Raw genomic sequence first — 21769 nt, 5'->3', positions numbered from 1 at the left:
GACTGGCCTCGGCCTTTGTATGCAGATTTGGTGTGCTTCTGAAGAGGCAGATCTCTGACTGCAGGTTCATCCCGGTCTACTCAGCCAGGGGCCGGTCCCAAAGGAGAATCCAGATCGCTTTGGTCTTATGGCATAGCTCTTGAGCCATATGGCCCTGACTTAAAAGGATTATTCGAAGGTAGTTGTCTTGACCCTCATGAGAACAAAGAAGCCTTTGATGTTTGCTGCTTTCCAGTAATGGTTACACCAAGGAACAGGTAGAGCCTGAGAGGGCTCCCATCCCAGTCATTCTGGCATTCCTGCAAGCCAATCTAGAAAAAGGCCTAGGGAGGTCTTATCTCTCAAGGTACAAGTAGCCGATCTCTCGTGCTTTTATGGGTCAGAGGTATGCAGTTACTGGCATTTCATCCAGATGTAATTGTTTTTGAGGGAGGCGCTCAGATTGCATGTCCCGCTGCATAGGCCATTTCTGTCTTGGGACCTGAATTTTGTTCTCAAGGGTCTCTTTTGTGCTTAGTATGAGCCTCTACCAGACACATCCCTCTTGGATCTTATGGTCAAGACTGTGTTCTTAGTTGCCACAGTCTCAGTGAAGTGGATCTTGGAGTTCCAGGCTTTCTCCTGTAGAGAACCATTCCTCGGGTTTAGAGTCTAGGGTTTCTATGTGGACAGTACCTTCCTTTCTTCCAAAGATGGTTTCTCCCTTCCATGTCAATCAGGAGGTCCGCTTACCTGCCTTTCACCCCACCAGTTCAGCAAAGCAAGACAAAATTTTGCAGAGGCTGGATGTGCACAGGGTCCTGCTCCAGTACTTGAAGAGGAGCAATGATTTGCATCTCTCCATCCTTTTTGTGCTGACTAGTCAATTGAGCTTGAACAAGCCAGCTTCCAAGGCTTCGATTGCTAGATGGATTTGTATGGCAATTTCTTCTTCCTACATTACCTGTGGAAGACAGCCTCCTATCTCCATCGTAGCTCATTCAACTAGAGGTGTGGCTGCTTCCTGGGCAGAGTCCCAGGCTATTTCTCCTGATGGTTTCTCCTGATGAAATTTATAGAGCAGCTACCCGGTCTACTCTCCATACCTTTATAAAATTCTACAGAGTGGATGTGGCTGCTCAGAAGGATGCCATTTTTGAGTTTTTGGTTTTGCGGACATCCCTCCCTAGACATTTGCCACTGCTTTGGTACGTCAGCTATAGTACAGAATCCTATGTCTTTGCAACAGAATGGAAGTTTAGCTTCTTACCTCGTTAATCTTCTTTCTGTTATAAGACATAGGATTCTGTATGGCCCTCCCTGTGCTGACATTTGATTTGCCTGATTTCTACCTCGGACATTGCCAATGTTTGTTACGGGACTTCTTCTCCTGTCTTAAGATTCAGTAGTGACTAAAGTACAGGAGCCATGGGTGCACCTTTTCCCTTTATCCTTTGAGGTTCTTATGGGGCTTTCTGGATACACTTAGCAGGTTGTTTTCTAGCTACTGGTGTGTTTAAATATTGTTCACTATTAATTGTTATTCATGGTTCTTTTTGTCATAAGTTACAGAGCAGAACAGAATTTGGTTTATCAGTGGGCAAATTCCCTGTGCCTCTCTTCGTTTCTTCTGTTGCAGTGGAGTTTGATTGTTTTGGTACTAACTGAAGAGGGAGCTGTTCTCCAATGCAGAAGGGGAGGGGTTGGAAGATTTGAGTGACATACTTCTGCAAAGTTAGTGACTAGGGGTAAGGAACAGCTATAGTATAGAATCGTATGTCTTATAACAGAAAGAAGATTAACAAGGTAAGAACCTAATCTTCCAGTAAACTCCCCACAGCCTCTGGATTGAAGAAAATTTTGCTTTAAGTTTTTTTTTTTTTCTTTTTTTTTGGGGGGTACATAAGGTAGTGCACGCTTCAACACTGGCCTAGCATCATGTAAAAGAGGGTATTCTATCTCTCCTTCAAACGTGGTTATGGTTCAGGCATTGTTTGTTCAGCTGTGGTAAATGAAGGCTGAAACTGGAAAACTATTAAAAAGAAAAAAGTGATTTACATCCCTTAACTCTGTAAAAACAGCTTTTTTTTTTTTTTTTTCCTTTGTGTGTGTGTGCTGATGTTAAAAAAACTCAACAAAAACCTTTCTGTGTGAGTAGCACATTGAAGAGAAAAAAAGGAGGGATTTTAAAAAAGTTATTTTCATACTGCATTCTACCTTATGTTGTCTGACTTTTTTCACAAGGAGAAAGGAGGCAGGGGGATGGGTTGTGGATTATGCAAAAATAGTGCTGATCTCTGTTTGAGCATTCTGTTAAAGGTGTAAAATGAGAGGAGGGTGTTGGGGTTATTGGTATGCACCTTAAGTAAACGCAATTTAGGGTCTGCTGCCTTAAAAAATAAATAAATAAATCAGTTTTCAGGAACACAGACTGCATGAGATGTTAATTGTTTTGGGAAAATCAGTGGAATCTTTGGTTAAACAAAAAGCTTTTTAAACAAGCATGTCCTGAATAAATATTTAGCTGTAATGACTTCTGTTTTTTAAACCAGCATGATTTGAGAAGATGTCAGCATCTGGTGGCTTTGTGAAGCTTATCTTAAATAACAGCTTTGTGTCTGTGTTCTGAAAGAGAAACAAACCCGATCACAGTGCACCGACGAGGATTGGGCTTCCAAAATGCGAGAAAGAGAGCGCAGAATTTACTATGCTAAAGAGGAAAAAAAAATTGTGTCAGCATGCAGAGAGAGGAAGATCACTTTGCTGCTTTGTCCATTGCTTTTTTACACAGAGAAACAAGAGCTGTGTGTTTAAAAAAAAAAAAAATGGAATTTTATTTTTTTCTGAAAGGAAGGTGTCGCCCACAAATATTTTACATGTTGTTAAAAACAAAACATAGGGTTGAAAAATAAGCTGGGAGAGGGTAACAAACTGTGCATGGTCCTCTAGGACTGCAGGGGGTGGTATCAGGTGATTGGCACTTCATGTCACATGACCCATCCACGATGGCAGCAAGTACTGTGGAACAGGAAGTGATTTAGGATCTTTAGTATTTGCTGCTATCTTGAAAAGGGAGTTTGGCCTGGATGGAGTTATGCTGTCACTTCCTGTGATGTCACCTAAAGAGACAGGGTTTGGGGTGGGGTTATGCAAAGATGGTGGAGTTTTGGGGCTGGACATGCATAAAAATATACTTATTAACAGCACTGAAATTCAAATGAGAGCTATAAATTGTCAGCATAATACTTATGAAATGCCTAATAAGAACACACTAAATTACTTTTTTTCTTCTCTCTATCCTTGTATCATCATTATTTGGCGTTCTTTTCTCTTTTTAATTGATGTACACCGCACCGATGTTATAACAAAGAGTGGTATATAAATACAAATAAATGCAAAATATTCAAATAACATAGGTATGACTGATGTCAATACTTTCTTACAATACAGCTTATATAGCTGAGGGGCCAAGTGCAGATATTAGATGGGGACAAGATGGGCAGTACAGAGTCCATTGGGATAAACAAATGGGAGGCTAAACTCCAAAGCAAGTTGTTTATACAGTTAAACAAGATATTAGGAACTGATTTAGTTATGGTGTGTGGAGCAAGATAGTCCCAGTGAGACAGGGGTATCCGGCTGAACGGTGCCGGCTTTAGGGGTTACACCTGGGCCCCCCTAGGTCCCTGCCTCACCTTCCCTCCATTGCTAGAGGGTCTGACTGGGTCTCAATTTTTTCTTCTTTCCCTTCTCTGTCTAAAAAAAAAAAAAAGAGACCACAGTTGCTGCATTCTGCCCTGTTATTGCTGCACTACTAGCTCTAACTGGCTTCAACCGGCCCTAACAACAAGCTTGTGAGTATGGTTTTTACTGTTGTTTAAACTTCAGGTTCTGTTTGGGAGTCTTAGTACTGTGGGATCGGTCATCGTACATTTAAGGAATGGATATTTTATTGAGGCTAAGTTTTATGACTAGAAATCCGTTGAGGGAGCTGGGACTTTCCCGGTCTTTGCATGCACGCACTTGGTTTCCTTGTTGGTTATAGCGCGGCAGTAGCGGTGCGATTTCATGCTCGCACTTGTTCTCCTTGTTGGGTTTCAGTGCAACAGTAGTAGTCCTGTTTATTCTTAGGCTCTCTTTTGTCGGTGTTTTTCACGGCCATGTGCAGCTGATTGTGCAGGTGCCGGTTTATAGCAGCGCTCATGAAATGGAACATGTTTTTTCTGGCGCTGTGGGCAGCACCGCACATTTCTTCTGGTTATTCCCCAAGTCTGATTTTCTTTCTATGCAGGCCGCAGCAGGGTAAATTTTGCGGGGCTTGAATCCGACTATGTTTCTAGGAGCGTTGATGCAGCGGCCATGTGTCAGCGAGAATCAGGCGTGCGCTTGGGTCTCCGGCGATGGCAGGAGACCTGCAGCGTTCCAGTAGTTTATTTACAGCTGACTTTGGTCAGGGTATGCCGCGGCTTCTCTCCTTTCCGGTTCAGACAAGTTGTTCGTGTTTCACCAGCTTTGAGACAAGCTTAGGCAGATTTATGGCTGTGTTCCTGCTGTATTCCCTTGAAGGAAGCTGCTAGTTTAATCGGACTCTGGGGTTAGCACTCAAGGGGATTACCAGAGAGACTCTGTGCTAGGTCACCCAGTCTCGGTTTGTCTCCGGACTAAGTCGACATATGGCACCTCAAGGCACAGTGAGATCAGCAGTAAGATAGTGCCCTGTATTTCACATGAGTATCTCATTGTCTCTCTTGGGGCCCCTGCAGATTGAGTCTTTGTCTAGTACGTATTCACTTTAACGGACATACGTATTTCGCTCACGTTGCATGGAGTTCGTACTGTTTTCATGGTTCCAGTATACTCATCTTTACATTGCGAAACTTGATTTTTCCTAGGAGAATTTCTTTCTTCTTACAGATCCTACAGTTCTATTCTTGCCGTTCCCTGACATTCTGCACTTCATTCTGAGGGGATCTTGACTTCTTCCAATGACTCTTCAGGCTTTCTCATGAGGGAGAAGACGCTATAATGTCAGGTCAGGGGGCTGTGAACATTTTTCAGGATGCTTGAAACTTTGCATCCTCCTCAGGTTTCCAGTTCGTTCTTGGAGTCTCTATGTTTTGTGTTTCCCTTTTAAGTGTTACTGGTCCTCAGGGCAGTTCTTGTAGTTCTTCGGGAACTAAGGGACGTTGTTCCACTTACTGCATGGTGCCTAAGACGGGGGCATTGGGCAGGCTGGATCCCATTCTGCTGAATTAGTTTCTCAGGGTTACACATTTCTGCAGACAAACTTTGAGAATATTTACATTTTCACTATGGACTCCGAATCGGCACTAGGTTTGCTTGCCTCTTTTGGAGCAGCGCTTTCGGTTTTGGCACATGCCTTTTCGTCTACCCAAGGCTTCACGAACATTTTAGAAAATGTGGGCAGTGGTACCGTTTTGGCGCTACCAGGCGATTCACCTTATTTCTTCTTGACTGACTGCTTGATTCGGATGTCTTCCAGTCGGGCCATTTGACTGACATGAAAAGGGTGGTTTCTTTTCCTCAGTTCTTTGGACGTGAATCTTCAAATTTGCACAGCGCTCTTTTCTCCTGTACTATTTATAGGTATATCGGGGAGATGTTTTTCTTCATATAGGAGAGAAATGTGTTTCTTCCCAGAGACTAGGGCGATGAGTCACAGTCTCAGGTTTGTATTCTTCTTCGGTCACCATGACCAAGAGTATGGGATTCTGTACAGGTTCTAGGATCCATGTTGCTGACTCCACTGGGAACTTCGGCTTGCTTTCCCATTATAACGCTACAGCAGTCGCTTTTGTTCCAGTGGTTCCTGGTATCTCAGGGCTCCAATTATTTGGTAGGCTCCTCATGCATCACTCTGTATGATTTGGTGGCTCAGCGAGATTTCTCTTTTCAAAGGCATGCCTCGGTCTTTGCTGGACTAGCTCATGGTCACCAAACATCCCGGGCTGTCGGGTTGGGAGGCTCGGTGCCTTCCATCCTCAGCTCCAGGAGTCTGGTCTTAAGAGGCGACTCAGTACTTGTTCATTCTTCTATTCTGGAGCATGGTCGGGCTACCGTTTCTGGAACTTCAGACCTTCAGTCTTTTCAGTCAGTATTATGATGGGGGTATTGCTCTACAGCCTGGGCAGTAGGTGATGTACTCAGTTGGCAGGTATAGTTGTGGTTCTACTTCAATGAGTGGACTCTCATCTTCCTCTTCTGTTGGCAGATCATTTTATGGGTCAGGAAAAGAGTTTGGATAGACTTTCTCTCCGCGAAATCTGAGCATGGCCCATTTATTGTATATTACAGTGTACAGCGCCGTATACGCTCTAGAAAGTGTAAATGTTAGTAATAGTGAAATCTTCTACATCCTGGATATTGAGCATTTTGGCTCAGGCGTTCCAGCTCTTTTTATGGAAGTGAGATCTCCTGGAACTAGACCTCATGGCCTCGTCTCAAAATTCTAAGCTTCCTAGCTTCTTCGGCGGGCACGGGGAGTGGGAGTCAGAGGGGGTAGCAGCATGGCTTCTTTCTCGCCTCTGGTTTTTTCTCTTTCGCCTCTGGTTTTTTCTCTTTTTTTTTCGGTGTTTTCCCCTGCCTGATGATGGCTTGGATTTGCCATCTCAAGCTTGCTTTCAGGGCACAGTATTTGTAGAATCTATGGATTGGCTGCGCCATCCTTGCTATGCGGTTCTGTTGAGTCTTTTGACAGCTGGACTGTTGAATTTCCTGGTATCTCAGGATTTGCTCACCTAGGGTCCGATCAACATGGATATTCATACTACTTTGGTATTGCGACCTAGCTTTTGAAAAGTCATGGCTGACGTGTAAGGGTTATGCGAAGCAGGTTGTTTCTTCTCTTGTCCAAGCGATGCAGACGTCTTCACCGGTGGCTTCTACTTCCTCTTGGAGGTTTTTCCTTTCTTGGGTACTTCTCCACATTTGCACCCTTACAGAGTTCTTTTTTGACACAAGTGTATTGCCGAGGGCTTAGCGTTCAATTCCCTTCAGCTTCAAGTGCCATTCTTAGCTTATTACAAGGGCTAGGTATATTGCTCTTCACTTCCTTCTCAGCTTCATGTAGTTCAGTTCCTAAATGGAACCTCTTAGAAAGTCCTGTCCGGAGTACAGTCTTAAGGTACTTCTTCGCAGTTTACCGAAGGCTTCTTTTCATCCTTGTCTTTTGATACTCTAAAGAGCTGTGCCATTGAACATGGGGTTTCTTGTGACCATGGCTTCAGCTCGGTGGTTTTCTGAGTTGCAGGCTTTGTTTGGCAGGGATTCCTATTTCTGATTTACAAAATCTGGGGTGTCAGTTTGGACGGTCCACAATTTCTTTCTAAGGAGGTGGCATCCTTTCTTTTATGTCACTCTCACTTTTCCTTCAACCTGGGAGGAGAAATGGGGAGACGTGCTTTTATTTACTGCATTTTTTGAAAGTGTGTAGTGTTCTCAGCGAGCTAGGTTACTAATGACTTTTAGTTGTTTAGATCACCTTTTTGTATTCTTCACGAGACGCCTCAAACATATGGCGGCATCCAAAGCCTCCATCTGATGGGTCCATGAGGACATTCTTTACGCTTGCTTGATGGCAGGGAAGCGGTTGGCGAAAGAACTTCATGACCATTCCGCCGGAGCAATGGCTACTTCTTGGACTCGGTCCAGAGGTTTTTTCCTTGGAGAAGTTTTGTCTCGCAGCTACTTGGTCTTCCGAGGGTGCTTTCTCTCAGCATTACTGGTTGGATGTGGGGGTGCATGCAGTAGATACATTTAGTGCTTTGGTTGTTGCAGAGGCGGCGTTTGCTTCCCACCCAGATTGAGGATTGCTTTGCTAAATCCCATTGGTCTCTGGATTCATCTGCTGCTGTTGCTAGGGAAGGAAAAATTGTGTTCTTACCTGTTAATTTTCTTTCCCTTAGACGCAGCAGATGAATCCAGAGCCCCACCCTTTCTGGATATTGTCTGTCGGTTTTTTCTTTTCCAACTTTCGAAGTTTGTTATTATTGAGGGTTGTATTCTGTATTATTGCCTTTTGAGATTTGTTATGGGAAAGAAGTTTTTTACCTGCTATGCCTATTGAAGGTTATGGATGCTTGGGCAAGGAGCTATACTGGAGATACAGGAGGAGTGCCAGCCAATAGGACCACCTGTTAATCAGTTTCTCTATCTCTGCCTGCTGGTAGATGTGTGCTATCCCATTGGTCTCTGGATTCATCTGCTGCGTCTAAGGGAAAGAAAATTAACAGGTAAGAACATAATTTTTCCATATATATTCTACTTCATACATTATAATTCAGTGGGTCAGGAGGCTCCAATTCCCTTTTCATCGCAACTTTCTCAGTCTGGGTCTGGTCCCATGGAGCATCCACAGCACTTTGGTCTTACTTGGCTCTTGATCGCTCAACCTTGATGTAGCGGGGTTATTGTAATGTCATCTCGACACTTTAGTAGTTGGAACGCCCTTTCCCCCCCAAAAAAAAAATCCCTCTACTATGGTTTCTTATGCCAAAGCCTGGAAGGCTTTTCAACAGTGGCGTGCTAAGGACCAGGTGAAGCCTGAGAGGGCTCTCTTTTTGGTGGTCCTGGCTTTTCTTCCTGCGGGTCTAGAGAAGGTTTTTAGCAGTGGCCTGCCTTAATGTTTGGGTTGCAAGCCTTTCGTGTTTAAAGTGCATGTAGTGGCTCTAGTTCGCTTATGGTATGGACCCTGTATGTTACATGGATTCATTATCTGTCCGCATCGCTTTTATTTGTGAAAATTCCAAATAAACTATTACATCAAGATCATCATTTCCACAGTTTCTCTTGTTTTTGGTTTTTGTTTCTCCTTTTATCTATAGACTTTTTTGGTGGATTTCCTTTGTTTTTGACTTTGGGGTTAGCTTATCATACATTTTTTAAATTGTGGTTTCTTTGTGGCATTTCTTTGCCTGAAAGGAAGATGCAACATTTCCAGTGGGTTTTTTGTTGTTTATCCTGGTTATTATGTTGAGAACTGCTAAGTATGAGTTCTGCTCGTATACTTCTTCTCTTATGCAATTGAAAGAGATATTTTGTTTCATTTCTGTGCACAAGTATTTTGTATTTACTGCTTTTTTGTAGGTGTATTTGAAATGGTTAATACAGTATAGTATAATTGTTTTATTTTGTTTTTTTTCAGTGATGAGATTGACGAAACCAACCTTATTCACCAATATTCCAGTAACATGTGAAGACAAAGATTTACCAGGTAAGGATGATGTACTTATCCAGAAATTACTGGAGTGCAATTTCAACGGTCAACTAGGGATACAGTTGTCTATGAAGGTGTCTAGCCTGTTTCTCATCGGTTGGAGTCTACTGCTCATAATTTGACAAACTGGACACATTTACCTATTATGCTCCATGGAAGGATACACCTGTTCAGATGATAGTTTCTGAAATGGTTATATGTTTTGCAAATGAACCCCTTAAGATTGTTAAAGAAGGATTTTTATAGGTTTTGCACAGATTGCTGATTAAATTTTGTTGGGGTGGCCATAAGCCAAAAATTCCTTTATTTTTGTTGATGGGATCATAGATGAGGGGTGGAATGGGGTTACCAGATCTCTGGATATATGAGGGCTAATTGACAAGTAATGAGACTGCCCTCTGGTTTTCTTTCCAAGAAGTAGACTTTCTGAAGCTCATACATCGATGTTTCTGAACCTGCAGTTGAACTGCCTTAGTTTTCATTGTTGGGTCATGGATTTTTGCATCTGACCCAGTATTTTTTAGCATTAAATATTTGTTGCCAATTACTAGACCATTCTTCAAGCTTCTCCAGATCCCTCCTCATGTTATCTGTACCCTATAGGGTGTCCATCCTATTACAGAGTTTGGTATCATCTACAAAAAGACAAACTTTATCAGACAATCATTCTGCAATATAACTCACAAAGATGTTAAGAAGAGCTGGTCCTGCGGTACTCCACTAACAACATTCTTTTTCTCAAAGCAAACTCCAATTACCACTACCCTTTATTCAGAAAGAACATAAATGGAGAAAGCATCCTTGTCAAGATGCATTAGAGATTTATCAGAATTCTTTGATGACAGATTTATCAGAATTCTTTGACTTATAAAATTGCAACGCTTAAGACAAAAATTGTATTATGTTCAAAAGATAGGGAAGGAAATTAATTCCTCTAAGGAATTATTTAAGATAATGAAAAAGCTTACAGGTAGTCCATCAAAAAACAATGCTAATGTTTTCGCCAGTCAAGACTTTTTGAAATTATCATTTGAATTTTCTGAGTGTGAGCTATTAGTGCCCATTGTTTGACATGATACTCTGAGGACAGAATTTGAAAGCACGTCAGAAAGACAACTGAAATTGAAAAAAGCAACATGTTCATTAGATCCATATAGAAGTTCTGTCTATTATGAAGGAGATGATCATGCCTTCTCTCATTTCTATAGTCTCTTGTTGACTGAAGGGGAAGTACCTATAAAATTGAAAAAAGCTGTAGTGTGTCCTATATTGAAACAATGAGTTGAAGGTAGAGCATTATTAGCCGATTTCCTCCTTGAACTTTTTAGCGAAGGTCCTTGAAAAGGTAGCCCTTATTCAACTACAGAGTTTTCTTGAGAAATACTGTATCCTAAATGAGTATCAGTTCGGGTTTTGGCCAAAACACTCCACAGAGCTATTGTTGCTATCCACTCCTCAAGATGATGAAAAAAGCTCTTATAGGCACAAGACTCATTCAACTCTTACTACCTGTCCCCCCCCTCACCTCTCTCGCCACCTTCTTTTGGGTCTCCATATCTATCTGCACTGGTTTTCGAAAGCTGTTCATCTACTTGAGTTCTTCTCATATTACCATACCATAATTTATATTTGACTCTGACCTTGTCATGATCCTAAGATATTTGTACTTGTATTCTGACCTCTCATGTATGGTCTTTTACTTAATTCCTGTTAACCGCATTAAGCTTCATGGTGTATTGCAGTATACAAATACAATTTTATGTTATGTTAATTTCCTTGTTTTTTGTTCATAACTATATCTTAGTTATGGTTCTCTGTGAACCATATCTCTGTGACTGCCACTAAATCCAAATCAGCTTCTGTCATTAGAGCCTCTAATGGTTGGTTTGCTATGCTGTATTGATGCTGTTGGTTCACTGAAAGCCTTAAAAAAAATGAAAAAAAGAAAACACTTCATAGCAGTGGTGACTTATATTCTGCTAATCCAGGTGGTACTTGGGGATTTTTTTCAGGTTATCATAATGTAATCTCAGGTAGTTATAACTAATAGTTGTAGTTTTGCAGTTGTTTTAGGTAAATAAAGTAACATCATAACTGAAAAGAAATGATAAATGAAAACCTTTTTACAGTTTGATTTTCTTTCTGAAGAAACAAACACATTGAATATGTTATCAAATGGTAGAAGAGCCAATCCAATATACGTTGTGTTTTTAAAAAAGTAATCACTCAGAAAAATCCACTGTACTGTTTACTAAGAAGCAAAAGTATCCTCTTAAATTAAACATGATGGTGCTGGCTCAGGGACATATGCAAAAGATCTGATTCTTTTTCCTTGGCTAGTCCTGGCCAGCCCCTAGTAGTGAAGGGAGGAATCTCAAGCGTTGCTAGTGGAAGCACTTAGGGCCAGATTCTGAACTCGTAATTGATGCCTACAAAAGATAGGCGCCTATCTCCCAATTAAATTTTATTAGCTTGTTAAAGCTCATTATTGAAGCTAATTAACTAATTAACCTCTCACTTTTACAAACGCACAGCGCAGGTTTTAGCGGCAGTAACTCTGCTCCAACACTCACAGGAATTCTATGAGCAGTTACTGCCACTGCTGGCGCTAAAACCCACGCTATGCATTTGTAAAAGAGGGGGTAAGTTGGGCATCTAACTTTAGGTTCCGCTTATAGAATTTCCCCCTTAGGGATCACATTAGTTGGTCTTTGGACAGAATTGTGGTTTGTGACCAGTGACTATCGGCTAATACTCCACTGACCAAGCTGAGATGGGAGAAGACAAAACCCTCAGTGGTTGAAGTCAAAAGTACTGTAGACCAGTAGAGTCTAGTTAACCTAAAGGAGGCAGGAAAAAATTGAGCCAGAAAATTATGCAAGTGTTAAATTAGTTTTATGTTCTTATAGGAGATCTTCTTAATCATCTCATGAAAGATGACCCATCTACTGTCAAAGGAGCAGAAATGTTAATGCTAGGAGAAATGCTGACTTTACCACAGAATTTTGGGTAAGAAAGAGGTGTGCAGAAACTGAGAGGATTTGCTGTCATGTGGGTCCTGGTGTTGGATTTTCAAAATTTTGAGTTTCTAACCCTGTACGTTTAATCTCGCAGTTATACCCTGGTGGTCTATTAAATTACATCTTTTCTTGGGCCATCAAATCTGAAACCAACATTGCTTCCTAGTTTCAAATTAAAACCTCCATTTACATGTAAATCTGATGGTGTAAATCCCGGACTTTGCCATCCCTTAACTTATGAACAATGAAGAAAATCCCCAAATGCTCCTTCATTTCTTTTGATTAACCCCACTTAGAATCTACCTGGATGTTCTAGTGCTAGGGGAAAAAATATTTTTTTCCCCCTTGAAATTTTATTGATTTTTCAAGAAAATACAAGAAAGTAATAATAACCATAACAGTAACTATTTATTCAATTTTCTTCATTCTCCCAGAGGATCTCAGAACAGTTTACATGAATTAATTAAAGTATTCAAGCATTTTTCCCCGTCTGTCCTGGTGGGATCACAATCTATCTAATATACCTGGGGTATTGGGGGGACCAAGTACCTTGTCCAAGGTCACAAGTAGCAGCACATGTCTGAACCCACAACTTCAGGGTGCCAACCCCTGTGCCACACTCTCAGACATAGTATGGTTAGGGTTACCAGATATTACTTTAGTAAAATCTGAACCCGTAGACCCGCCCCCCAGTTCTGCCAAGTCCCGCCCCCACCCCCAATCCCACCCTAGCCCCGCCCCAACTGCCTGCTTTCATCAGGCAGGAGGGCATCTGCGCATGCGATGTGGTAACGTCACGCGCATCTGCGCTATCATCACATGGCATGTGCGGATGCCCTCTTGCCCAATGTAACTGTATTTCAAGGAACCTTTTCAAGTGCAGGTGTTGAAAAGCCATCCGGACCCCTGGCCATGTTCTCGAAAAGGAGGACATGTTTGTGGAAATCCAGATGTTTGGTAAACCCTAAGTATGTTAGGAGATAGCATGGCAAATATTGCCTGACAGGGATGACAAAACATAGTTAACAAAGCATGGTAAAACATAATATTTTTAACTCGTAACTCTGAATTTGCACCAAATCTTTTTTTCTATTAGCTTGTCAGGATAATGTTTTCTCATCTAAGAGAATAATGGTAGCCTGTATGTTAGCTAAATTGTAAAAAAAAAATATATTTTTAGATGAGCAGAGCACAGGTTTTATTTTATGTTCTGTAGATCAAGAATATCTTTTTGGGATAAAGGGCTTTGCTTGTGATAATGGGACCCTTTGAGGACTCTTATTATCCCAGGACAAGCAGGCAGCATATTCTCTACATGTGGGTGACGTTATCCACGGAGCCCCATCGCGGACAGTTTTTCAAGCAAACTTGATTGAAGATCTCAAGTTTGCTAGTGCTGCACCGCGCATGCGTGTGCCTTCCTGTTCAACTAGAGGGCACGTCTCCTCAACGTGGTCTTCAGTTCTTAGTTTTCCACGGAGCCAGAAAGCCCTGTCTCTCTTCTCTGCGATCCTAAGTGCCTTTCTTGCACCGTGGCTTCTTTTCTTGTTTTTCTAGTTGGAGGTTGCTGTGCTCTGTGTCTTTATTGTTTTATTGTCTTCTAAAAAAAAAAAAAAAATTATTATTTTTCAGTATTTTCTTCTTCGATCAGCGACTGGGGGATCCCGGTTTAGGCCTCGCGTGGCCGCGGCCCTCCTTCCTACCATATGTCCCGGCCTCTTACCGGGTTCAAGAAGTGCACGCAGTGCGGTTGGGTAATTTCCATCATAGACCCGCACTGTTGGTGTATCCTTTACCTGGGTGTCGATCACCCTATGGACTTGCCCTCATTGTGTCACCTTTCAGCCTCAGGCTCTTTGTTGGCGTTGGGCCAAGATTCTGGACCTCTTCACCATGGAAGCTGTTAACACCTCGACCCTTGTCTCGACCTCTGCCTCGGTCTCGACGACCTTGGTCCCGAGCAGGTCTCCCTCGACTTCGAAGACCTCGGCCTCGGGTAAGTCTCTTCTTCCTCCTTCAGGTTCAGCTCAGCTACCATAGAAGCCATCCTCGGAGTCTCTGGCCGCCCAGGCAGTGAGTATAGTCCTGCCGGCATTGACGAGACCTCCTCCCAAGAGTGCCTCCATATTAAGGGAATACTCTACATCGAGTTCGCCCTCGTTGGAGTGCACGGCTGCACCAGTATGTCCGAATCCTTTAGTCTCGGTGCTGATGTTCGAGGATATGCTTAAGGCTATCTGAACCTCGCAGATCTCCTCTGCTTTAGCTCAGCTTGCCTCGACCTCGCTCATTGCAGACCAGCCTGAGTGTCATGCCGAGGGCTCTCGAGGCAAGGTGTGTCGGTCTCGACGCTTGTCCTCGAGTGATTCCTCGCCTGTTCCCTCGAGGCAGACTTCTCCCGCCGCCCGGCCTTGTGCGAAGCACCGGTCGAGACGTACTTCTTCCTCGAGGCAGAGGTCTGTGAAGCGGCTCAGGGATTCTTCCCCGAAGCGGGGTAGGTCACCAGGCCCTCGCACTACAGGGTCCATCTAGCCGTCAAACCTCGTGCTGTCTGACCTTAGTCTTCTCCGCTCTCCTGTGCCGTCTCGGTCCCCGGACCGAGGGGCCCCGAGGTCAAGGACTCCCGCCTCCTTCCCATGTTGGCAGGTCTTTTCTTCCTGGGGCTCGCCTAGGCGGGCTCCCCGGATCTCCGTCCCTCGGACCCTGGGGTCCTCGCCTTCCCGGCTCTCTAAGTGCAAGCCGTCATCGACTTCCCCTCGTTCTTTTAGTGGAGCTTCCTTGACGTCCATACTTGTTGACACTGATGTACCGGCGCAGTATTCGAGGGAGGCTTCCCCCTCGTTTTCTGCTGCACCGAAGTCTCGCTTGGCTTCCCCCCTTGAGGGGCCTTCTGTGAGCAAGCCGTCCTCCTTCACAAGGTTTGTGATGGACATGGGCAAGGCGCTGCAATTGGACCTCCAGTCTGTTTCCAGGTACACCCGGGAATATTTGGAGGAGATGGAGCTTCCTTATCCACCGAAGGAATTCCTTTCACCTCCCTTTGTATCTGGTTTTGCAGCAGACTTTCTTCCAGAATTTGGAGACTCCTTATGCTATCCCAGCTATTCTGTCCAAAATGGAATCCAGGTACCGGATGGTCCCCTGTAAGGGGTTTGAGAAGGCTCAACTCTCCCACCAGTCCCTGGTGGTGGAGTCTTCCCTATAGAAGTTTAATCCTTCCAGGGTCTACGCGGCTGTCCCGCCGGGCCAGGAAAGCCGGACTATGGTTAAGTTTGTCAGACGCCTGTTCCAAAATTTGATGATGGCGAACAGGGTTCTGAACTACAATTTTACTTTCACATCCTATCTCAAACAGTGCATCAAATCCATGCCCTCCTTTCAGGATGATTTGCCTGTCCATCGCCGGATGGAATTTCGCCGGCTCCTGGATACGCTGTCGCAGATTCGGCTTTATATGTTTCAGACAACATATGATGCCTTTGAACTCTCCTCCAGGGTCTCCACCTTTGAGGTAGCCATGCGCCGCCTAGCTTGGCTCCACATAGTTGACATGGACCCAAATCTGCAGGACTGGCTGGCGAATCTCCCATGCTTGGGCAACAAACTCTTTGACTCCTTCAAGGCAGCCACCAAATGCCTCTCCGAGCATGAGCGCTCCTTTGCCTCCTTGGTCCGACCCAAGGCAAAGCCCGCTCCTCCTAAGTCGTAAAAGTTGCCTCCCTGGCGCTATCCCCAGAAATTGACGCTGGCTTTTTTCAGGCTGCTTCCTCGGCATTAGCAGCAGCAAAGGGCCCCTCAAAAGCCTCAGACCCCTGCGACGGCTAAGCCTGCGCCGTCCTTTTGACTGTCTGGGCTGGGGAAGACCGACCCCCTCCATCCTCGAGCCTTCTCCTCTGCCTATAGGGGGCCGCCTCAGTGACTTTTCTCACCACTGGGAAATGATAACTATGTATAATTGGGTCCTCTCCGTCATCAGAGAGGGGTATTCCCTGCACTTCCGGATGCCGCCAGCGGGCCTACCCCCAAGAGAATGTCCTTCGAACAGAGCTCAACTCCCCCTTCTTCTCCAGGAGGCTCATGCCTTCCTTCACCTCCAGGCGGTGGAGGAGGTCCCTTTGTGTCAGCGGGGCATCGGATTCTACTCCCGGTACTTTCTGGTCCCCAAAAAGACCGGGGACGTGCGCCCTATCCTGGACCTCCAAGTGCTGAACAAGTTCCTGGTCAAGGAGAAATTCCCTATGCTCTCTCTTCCCACGTTGTATCCCCTGAAGGACGAGGGGGACCTGTTATGCTCCCTGGACCTGAAGGAAGCCTACACTCACATCACGATTCACCCGGCCTCTCGCAGGTTCCTTCGCTTTCAGGTGGGAGACCTTCACCTACAGTATTGGGTCCTCCGTTCGGGTTTGTTTCGTCCCCACGAGTCTTCACAAAGTGCCTTGTGGTGGTGGCGGTGGCCCTGCGGTCACGGGGTCTTCAGGTGTTCCCGTACCTCGACGACTGGCTCATCAAAGCATCTTCACGGCGGGAGGTTATTTCAGCAACCCATCAGACTATTATGTTCCTTCAGCATCTGGATTTCGAGATCAACTTTCCCAAGTCCCAGTTGTGCCCCTCTCAGTCTCTGCAGTTCATTGGGGCGGTGCTGGACATGGTTCGCCTCTGCTCATTTCTGCCTCAACTTCAGCAGGCCGCCCTCATCCACCTGTGTTGGCAGGTCTCCCTTCTGTCCATGGCCTCTGCCGAGCAGATAATGATCCTGTTGGGACACATGGCCTCCACTGTTCATGTGACTCTTTTTGCCAGACTTCACCTCCGAGTACCTCAGTGGACCCTGGCATCCCAGTGGAGACAGGACCGGGATCCCGCCTTTCAGCGCATTGCGGTGACTCCCTCCTTGAGGCGTTCGCTCCGTTGGTGGACGCTCTCTTCCAATCTTTACAGAGGTTTTCTCTTTATCACGCCCCTGCCGCAGAAGGTCCTAACAACAGACACCTCCACGTATCCCTGGGGGGCTCACCATGATGGCCTCCGGACCCAGGGTCTTTGGTCGAGAACCGACTGTCGCTGCCACATCTACCTGCTGGAGCTTCGGGCCATTTATAATGCCCTGGTCGCCTTTCAGCATTTGCTTCAAGATCAAGTAGTCCTGGTGCGCATGGACAACCAGGTGGCTATGTATTATGTAAACAAACAGGGGGGGTACGGGTTCCCTGTCTCTTTGCCGGGAGGCTCTTCAGCTCTGGGAGTGGGCGATACGCCACAACATCTTCCTTCGAGCGGTCTACATCCAAGGCAAGCAAAACTGCCTGGCGGACAGATTGAGTCGTCTTCTCCAGCCGCACGAATGGTTGCTCCATTCCTCGATTCTTCGTCAGGTGTTTGCTCTGTGGGGACGCCGCAGATAGATCTTTTTGCCTCACCCCATAACCACAAATTGCCTCTCTCCCCGGTTCGTCTCGAGGCGGATGCTTTCCTTCTGGATTGGACGGGCCGGTTCCTCTATGCATTCCCTCCTTTTCCTCTGATTCTGAGGACTCTCGTGCAGCTCAAGTCGGCTCACGCCACCATGATTTTAATAGCTCCTCGGTGGCCTCGGCAGCCATGGTTCTCCCTTCTCCCCCAACTCAGTGTCAGGGAGCCTCTGCTTCTGCCTGTGTTTCCTTCTCTGCTGTCTCAGTCGGGGTTCGCTGCTGCATCCCAATCTGCATTCTCTACGCTTAACAGCTTTGTTCCTTTCCACCTGACTCCCTCCTTTGTTTTTTCTCCGTCTGTGTGGGATGTTCTTGAGGCCTCTCGTAAAAGTTCTACTAGACAATGCTACTCCCAGAAGTGGTCTAGATTTGCTGTGTAGTGTGCTTTGCATCGCGTGGAGCCGCTGTCTGTCTCCTTGTCCTCCGTGCTGGATTATTTGTTCTACTTGTCTCGGTCTAGCCTCAAATCGACTTCTATTCAAGTCCACCTTAGTGCGCTTGCTGGCTTTCATCAACTGATTGATGGGCAATCGCTCTCCGTCCATCCGGTGGTTTCTCGATTCATGAAGGGCCTTTTTAATGTTCATCCTCCACTCAAGCCTCCCCCCGTGGTTTGGGATCTTAATGTGGTTCTGGCTCAATTGATGAAACCTCCATTTGAACCCATTGATAAGGCTCATCTGAAGTACCTCTCTTGGAAGGTGGTGTTCCTAGTTGCTCTCACATCTGCTCGCAGAGTCAGTGAGCTGCAAGCTTTGGTTGCGGACCCGCCTTTTACTGTTTTTTCATCATGACAAGGTGGTCCTTCGTACTCATCCAAAGTTCTTGCTCAAGGTGGTTTCAGATTTCCACCTCAACCAGTCCATTGTTCTTCCGGTGTTTTTTCCGAAATCCCATTCTCACCCTGGTGAAATGGCGCTTCACACTCTTGACTGTAAGAGGGCGTTGGCTTTTTACCTCCAATGCACCCAGCCTCATCGGACGGCTCCTCAACTCTTCCTATCTTTTGATCCTAATTGTTGGGCCGTCCTGTTTCCAAGCGCACCTTGTCCAACTGGTTGGCTGCTTGTATGTCCTTCTGCTATGCTCAGGCTGGTCTTCTGCTGCCGGGTCGGGTCACAGGGCATAAAGTCAGAGTGATGGCGGCGTCTGTCGCTTTCCTCAGGTCCACGCCTATTGAGGAGATCTGCAAGGCCGCCACTTGGTCCTTGGTTCATACATTCACCTCTCACTACAGTCTGGATACTTTTTCCAGGCGTGACGACTGGTTCAGCCAGTCGGTTTTGCGTAATCTGTTCTCCTAAATTGCCAACTCTCTCACCGTCCCTTCCTAATTAGCTTGGAGGTCACCCACATGTAGAGAATATACTGCCTGCTTGTCCTGGGATAAAGCACAGTTACTTACCGTAACAGGTGTGTCCAGGGACAGCAGGCAGATATTCTCAAAACCCTCCCACCTCCCCGGGTTGGCTTCTTTGCTAGCTATCTGAACTGAAGACCACATTGAGGAGACGCGCCCTCTAGCTGAGCGGGAAGGCACACGCATGCGCAGTGCAGCACTAGCAAACTTCAGATCTTCAATCATTTGCTTGAAAAGCTGTCTGCAATGGGGCTCTGTGGATGACGTGGGCTCCGTGGATGACAGGGCTCCGTGGATGTAGAGAATATCTGACTGCTGTCCCTGGATAACACCTGTTACGGTAAGTAACTGTGCTTTAGTTGGTTATGGAGGAAAAAGCGGAGATCATCTGATCAGGGAAAATTCCTTCTAGTTACTACCCTGCTATTCCCTCCCCCCCTCCCAAGATACCCCAATCCACAATGCCCACCCTTTTTGCCTCTTCTCTTCCACAGGAAATGCCTCTAGTTTCCCTTTTTTCCCCCATATTTACACCACTTTTCACCACTCACACTGCTTGCTGCTCTCCCATGGTCTTCAGCTCCAGGAGAAGAGGCAGACAGGAACCCGATAATAGCTAGTAGAGGCTGAGGCTGACATCAGCTCCTACACACTTTGAGTATTTCTGAGTAACTTAAGTGTTTCAAAACAAACCAAATACTGTATTAGACATCTCCTTTTATGGCAAATATTTAGTATAACCTGATATTCAGCTGCAGTTTGCCAAATGGAGGCATAGACTTCCAAGATTGAATTGACCTATTTAATATTTTGCCCCTCCCTTAACATATTAATATGCTTCCAGTCTTCTTCATGGGTTGGTAAATATTTTGTATAGTATGGAATAATTCATATAATTACCACATTTATGTCAGAAATGTTTTAGTGAAACATATGTAATCTTAAATAGCTGATTCAAATGTTATATAGAGTAGGTGAAAATGTAGCTATGGAATTTGCTTCTGCTAGTAGTAGTATGTCAGTTTAAATATCCTTCATAATTGTTACAATTGATAATTCACTTGATAATGTCTACTTCCTTTTTCATATCGTAAACTTCATAGAAAAGTGATGGCCTCAAAAGTGTATAGAGTTCCTGAGCTGTGAATTTCTGTGGTACAATAATTGATAAGCACAGTGGTGGCCTAAGTACGTGGTTTGCAGCATGCGAAGAAAGACCATGAACCAAGTGCCCCAAACATTTAGGGGTCCTTTTACTAAGGTGTGCTAGCCGTTTTAGTGCGTGCTAAACGCTAACCCTAAAGCGTCCATTATATTGTATTGATGCGTTAGCATTTAGTGCGCACTAAATCGGCTAGTGTGCCTTAGTAAAAGAGGGGGTTGGCCATTTAAGCAAACCAAAAACTTTGTTGAACTGAAGATTTAGATAATTAGCTGCTGAATTTGTTTTAGTGCTGTAATAGGAAAATAAATTTTTTAAATAAATATATAAAAATAAACTATATCTTACCAACAGATGAACACATTTTAGGTTCAAACAATTTTTATTGATGCAAACAACAGCAAAAGCAATGCTAAGGCACACAAATGGTGTATAATACAAAAAATGATGCATCATATACAACAGTAATTCAAGTAGGTACAGAAAAAGAGTAACAGCAACAAACCACCTCCCCCCCTCCTAATCTACTCAGGGCAAGCGAGGCCAGAGGTGACGGAAAGGTACTCCGAGGCCCTGGACTTATGAGCCCTAAAGAAGCCACACCACCCCCTTCCTCCACCTATTCCCAAAGAACATACCCATGACTAAGAGCTGGAACCTTTCATAACACCCCCCCCTTCCCCAAGTCTTCCCCCATCCCCCCCATGGTACTCTCCACCCCGCCCCACCAGTGCTCACCATTGCTCTCTCATCCCTACAAACTGAGCGCCCAGATTAGGACACCCATCTTAAAACCTCACTGCGTCCCTTTGGATGCAAGGACTGCAGATATGGCTCCCATATATTCAAGGTGAATTGAAAAATATATAATGGAAAATTCAATTTAAGTGACCAAATAAATTTGAAACCAACAAAAAATTGTAGGAACACTTGTGATATATATAATGTGTATTAATAATCAAAGGAAAAAAGACCTCAAAATACCCCTTATATGTGATCAATACAGTGAGGACAAGGAAGGGAAAAGGTCCTCTCTCCAGTGCAACTGATCAGCCTAGAACCTGTGGAAGTGGATAATTTAGCTCTAGACCAGGGAGCTGAGGCCATGCCTCAGGAGGAAGAAATGGACATTGTTGAGCAGAAATTATGAGCAAAAAATGAACATGTCACTGGCACTATTATAAATCTTATCATTATCCTTGAAGAAGCCCACTGGTGCGAAACGGGCTGGGCCTCCGTCGGGTTCACAAGATAAGTGCTTTTCTAGTATTCTATATCACAATACAAAAAATGATGTGAATACTTTTTCAAAAGATGCTGGTTATATTTATGCTCATTTCAATAAGTAAAAGGAAAGAAAGTAAAAGAAAAGAAAAATTTTCAAATTAAGGAGAAAATAATTGAGAAGAACTTTTCTTAAATAAAAATAAATTATTAAAACATATAAAAAAAGTTGTAATTATAAAAAATATAAAACAAATTTCAAAGGTTTTTGACCAGTGATGATACCCACCCCGAAAATATTGTGGCTGTATTGAT

At 44.5% G+C, this 21769-nt stretch overlaps 1 protein-coding gene across 4 annotated transcripts in view; it reads left to right on the top strand.

The window, feature by feature from the left end:
- TRAPPC13 (trafficking protein particle complex 13) overlaps window positions 1–21769 on the top strand; it is a 109126-nt gene that overhangs the window by 24860 nt on the left and 62497 nt on the right. For all 4 annotated transcript variants that reach the window (XM_033930158.1, XM_033930148.1, XM_033930139.1 and 1 more), the window contains exons 2-3: window positions 9143–9211; window positions 12124–12223. In XM_033930158.1, the coding sequence (XP_033786049.1) occupies window positions 9143–9211; window positions 12124–12223 (169 nt within the window). The remainder of the gene's footprint in view (window positions 1–9142; window positions 9212–12123; window positions 12224–21769) is intronic.

The sequence above is a fragment of the Geotrypetes seraphini genome, chromosome 1, assembly GCF_902459505.1.
Source record: "Geotrypetes seraphini chromosome 1, aGeoSer1.1, whole genome shotgun sequence".
NCBI classification, from domain to species: domain Eukaryota; kingdom Metazoa; phylum Chordata; class Amphibia; order Gymnophiona; family Dermophiidae; genus Geotrypetes; species Geotrypetes seraphini.
Note: the sequence above shows the minus strand (reverse complement) of the source record. Positions and strands in the feature narration are given on the sequence as shown.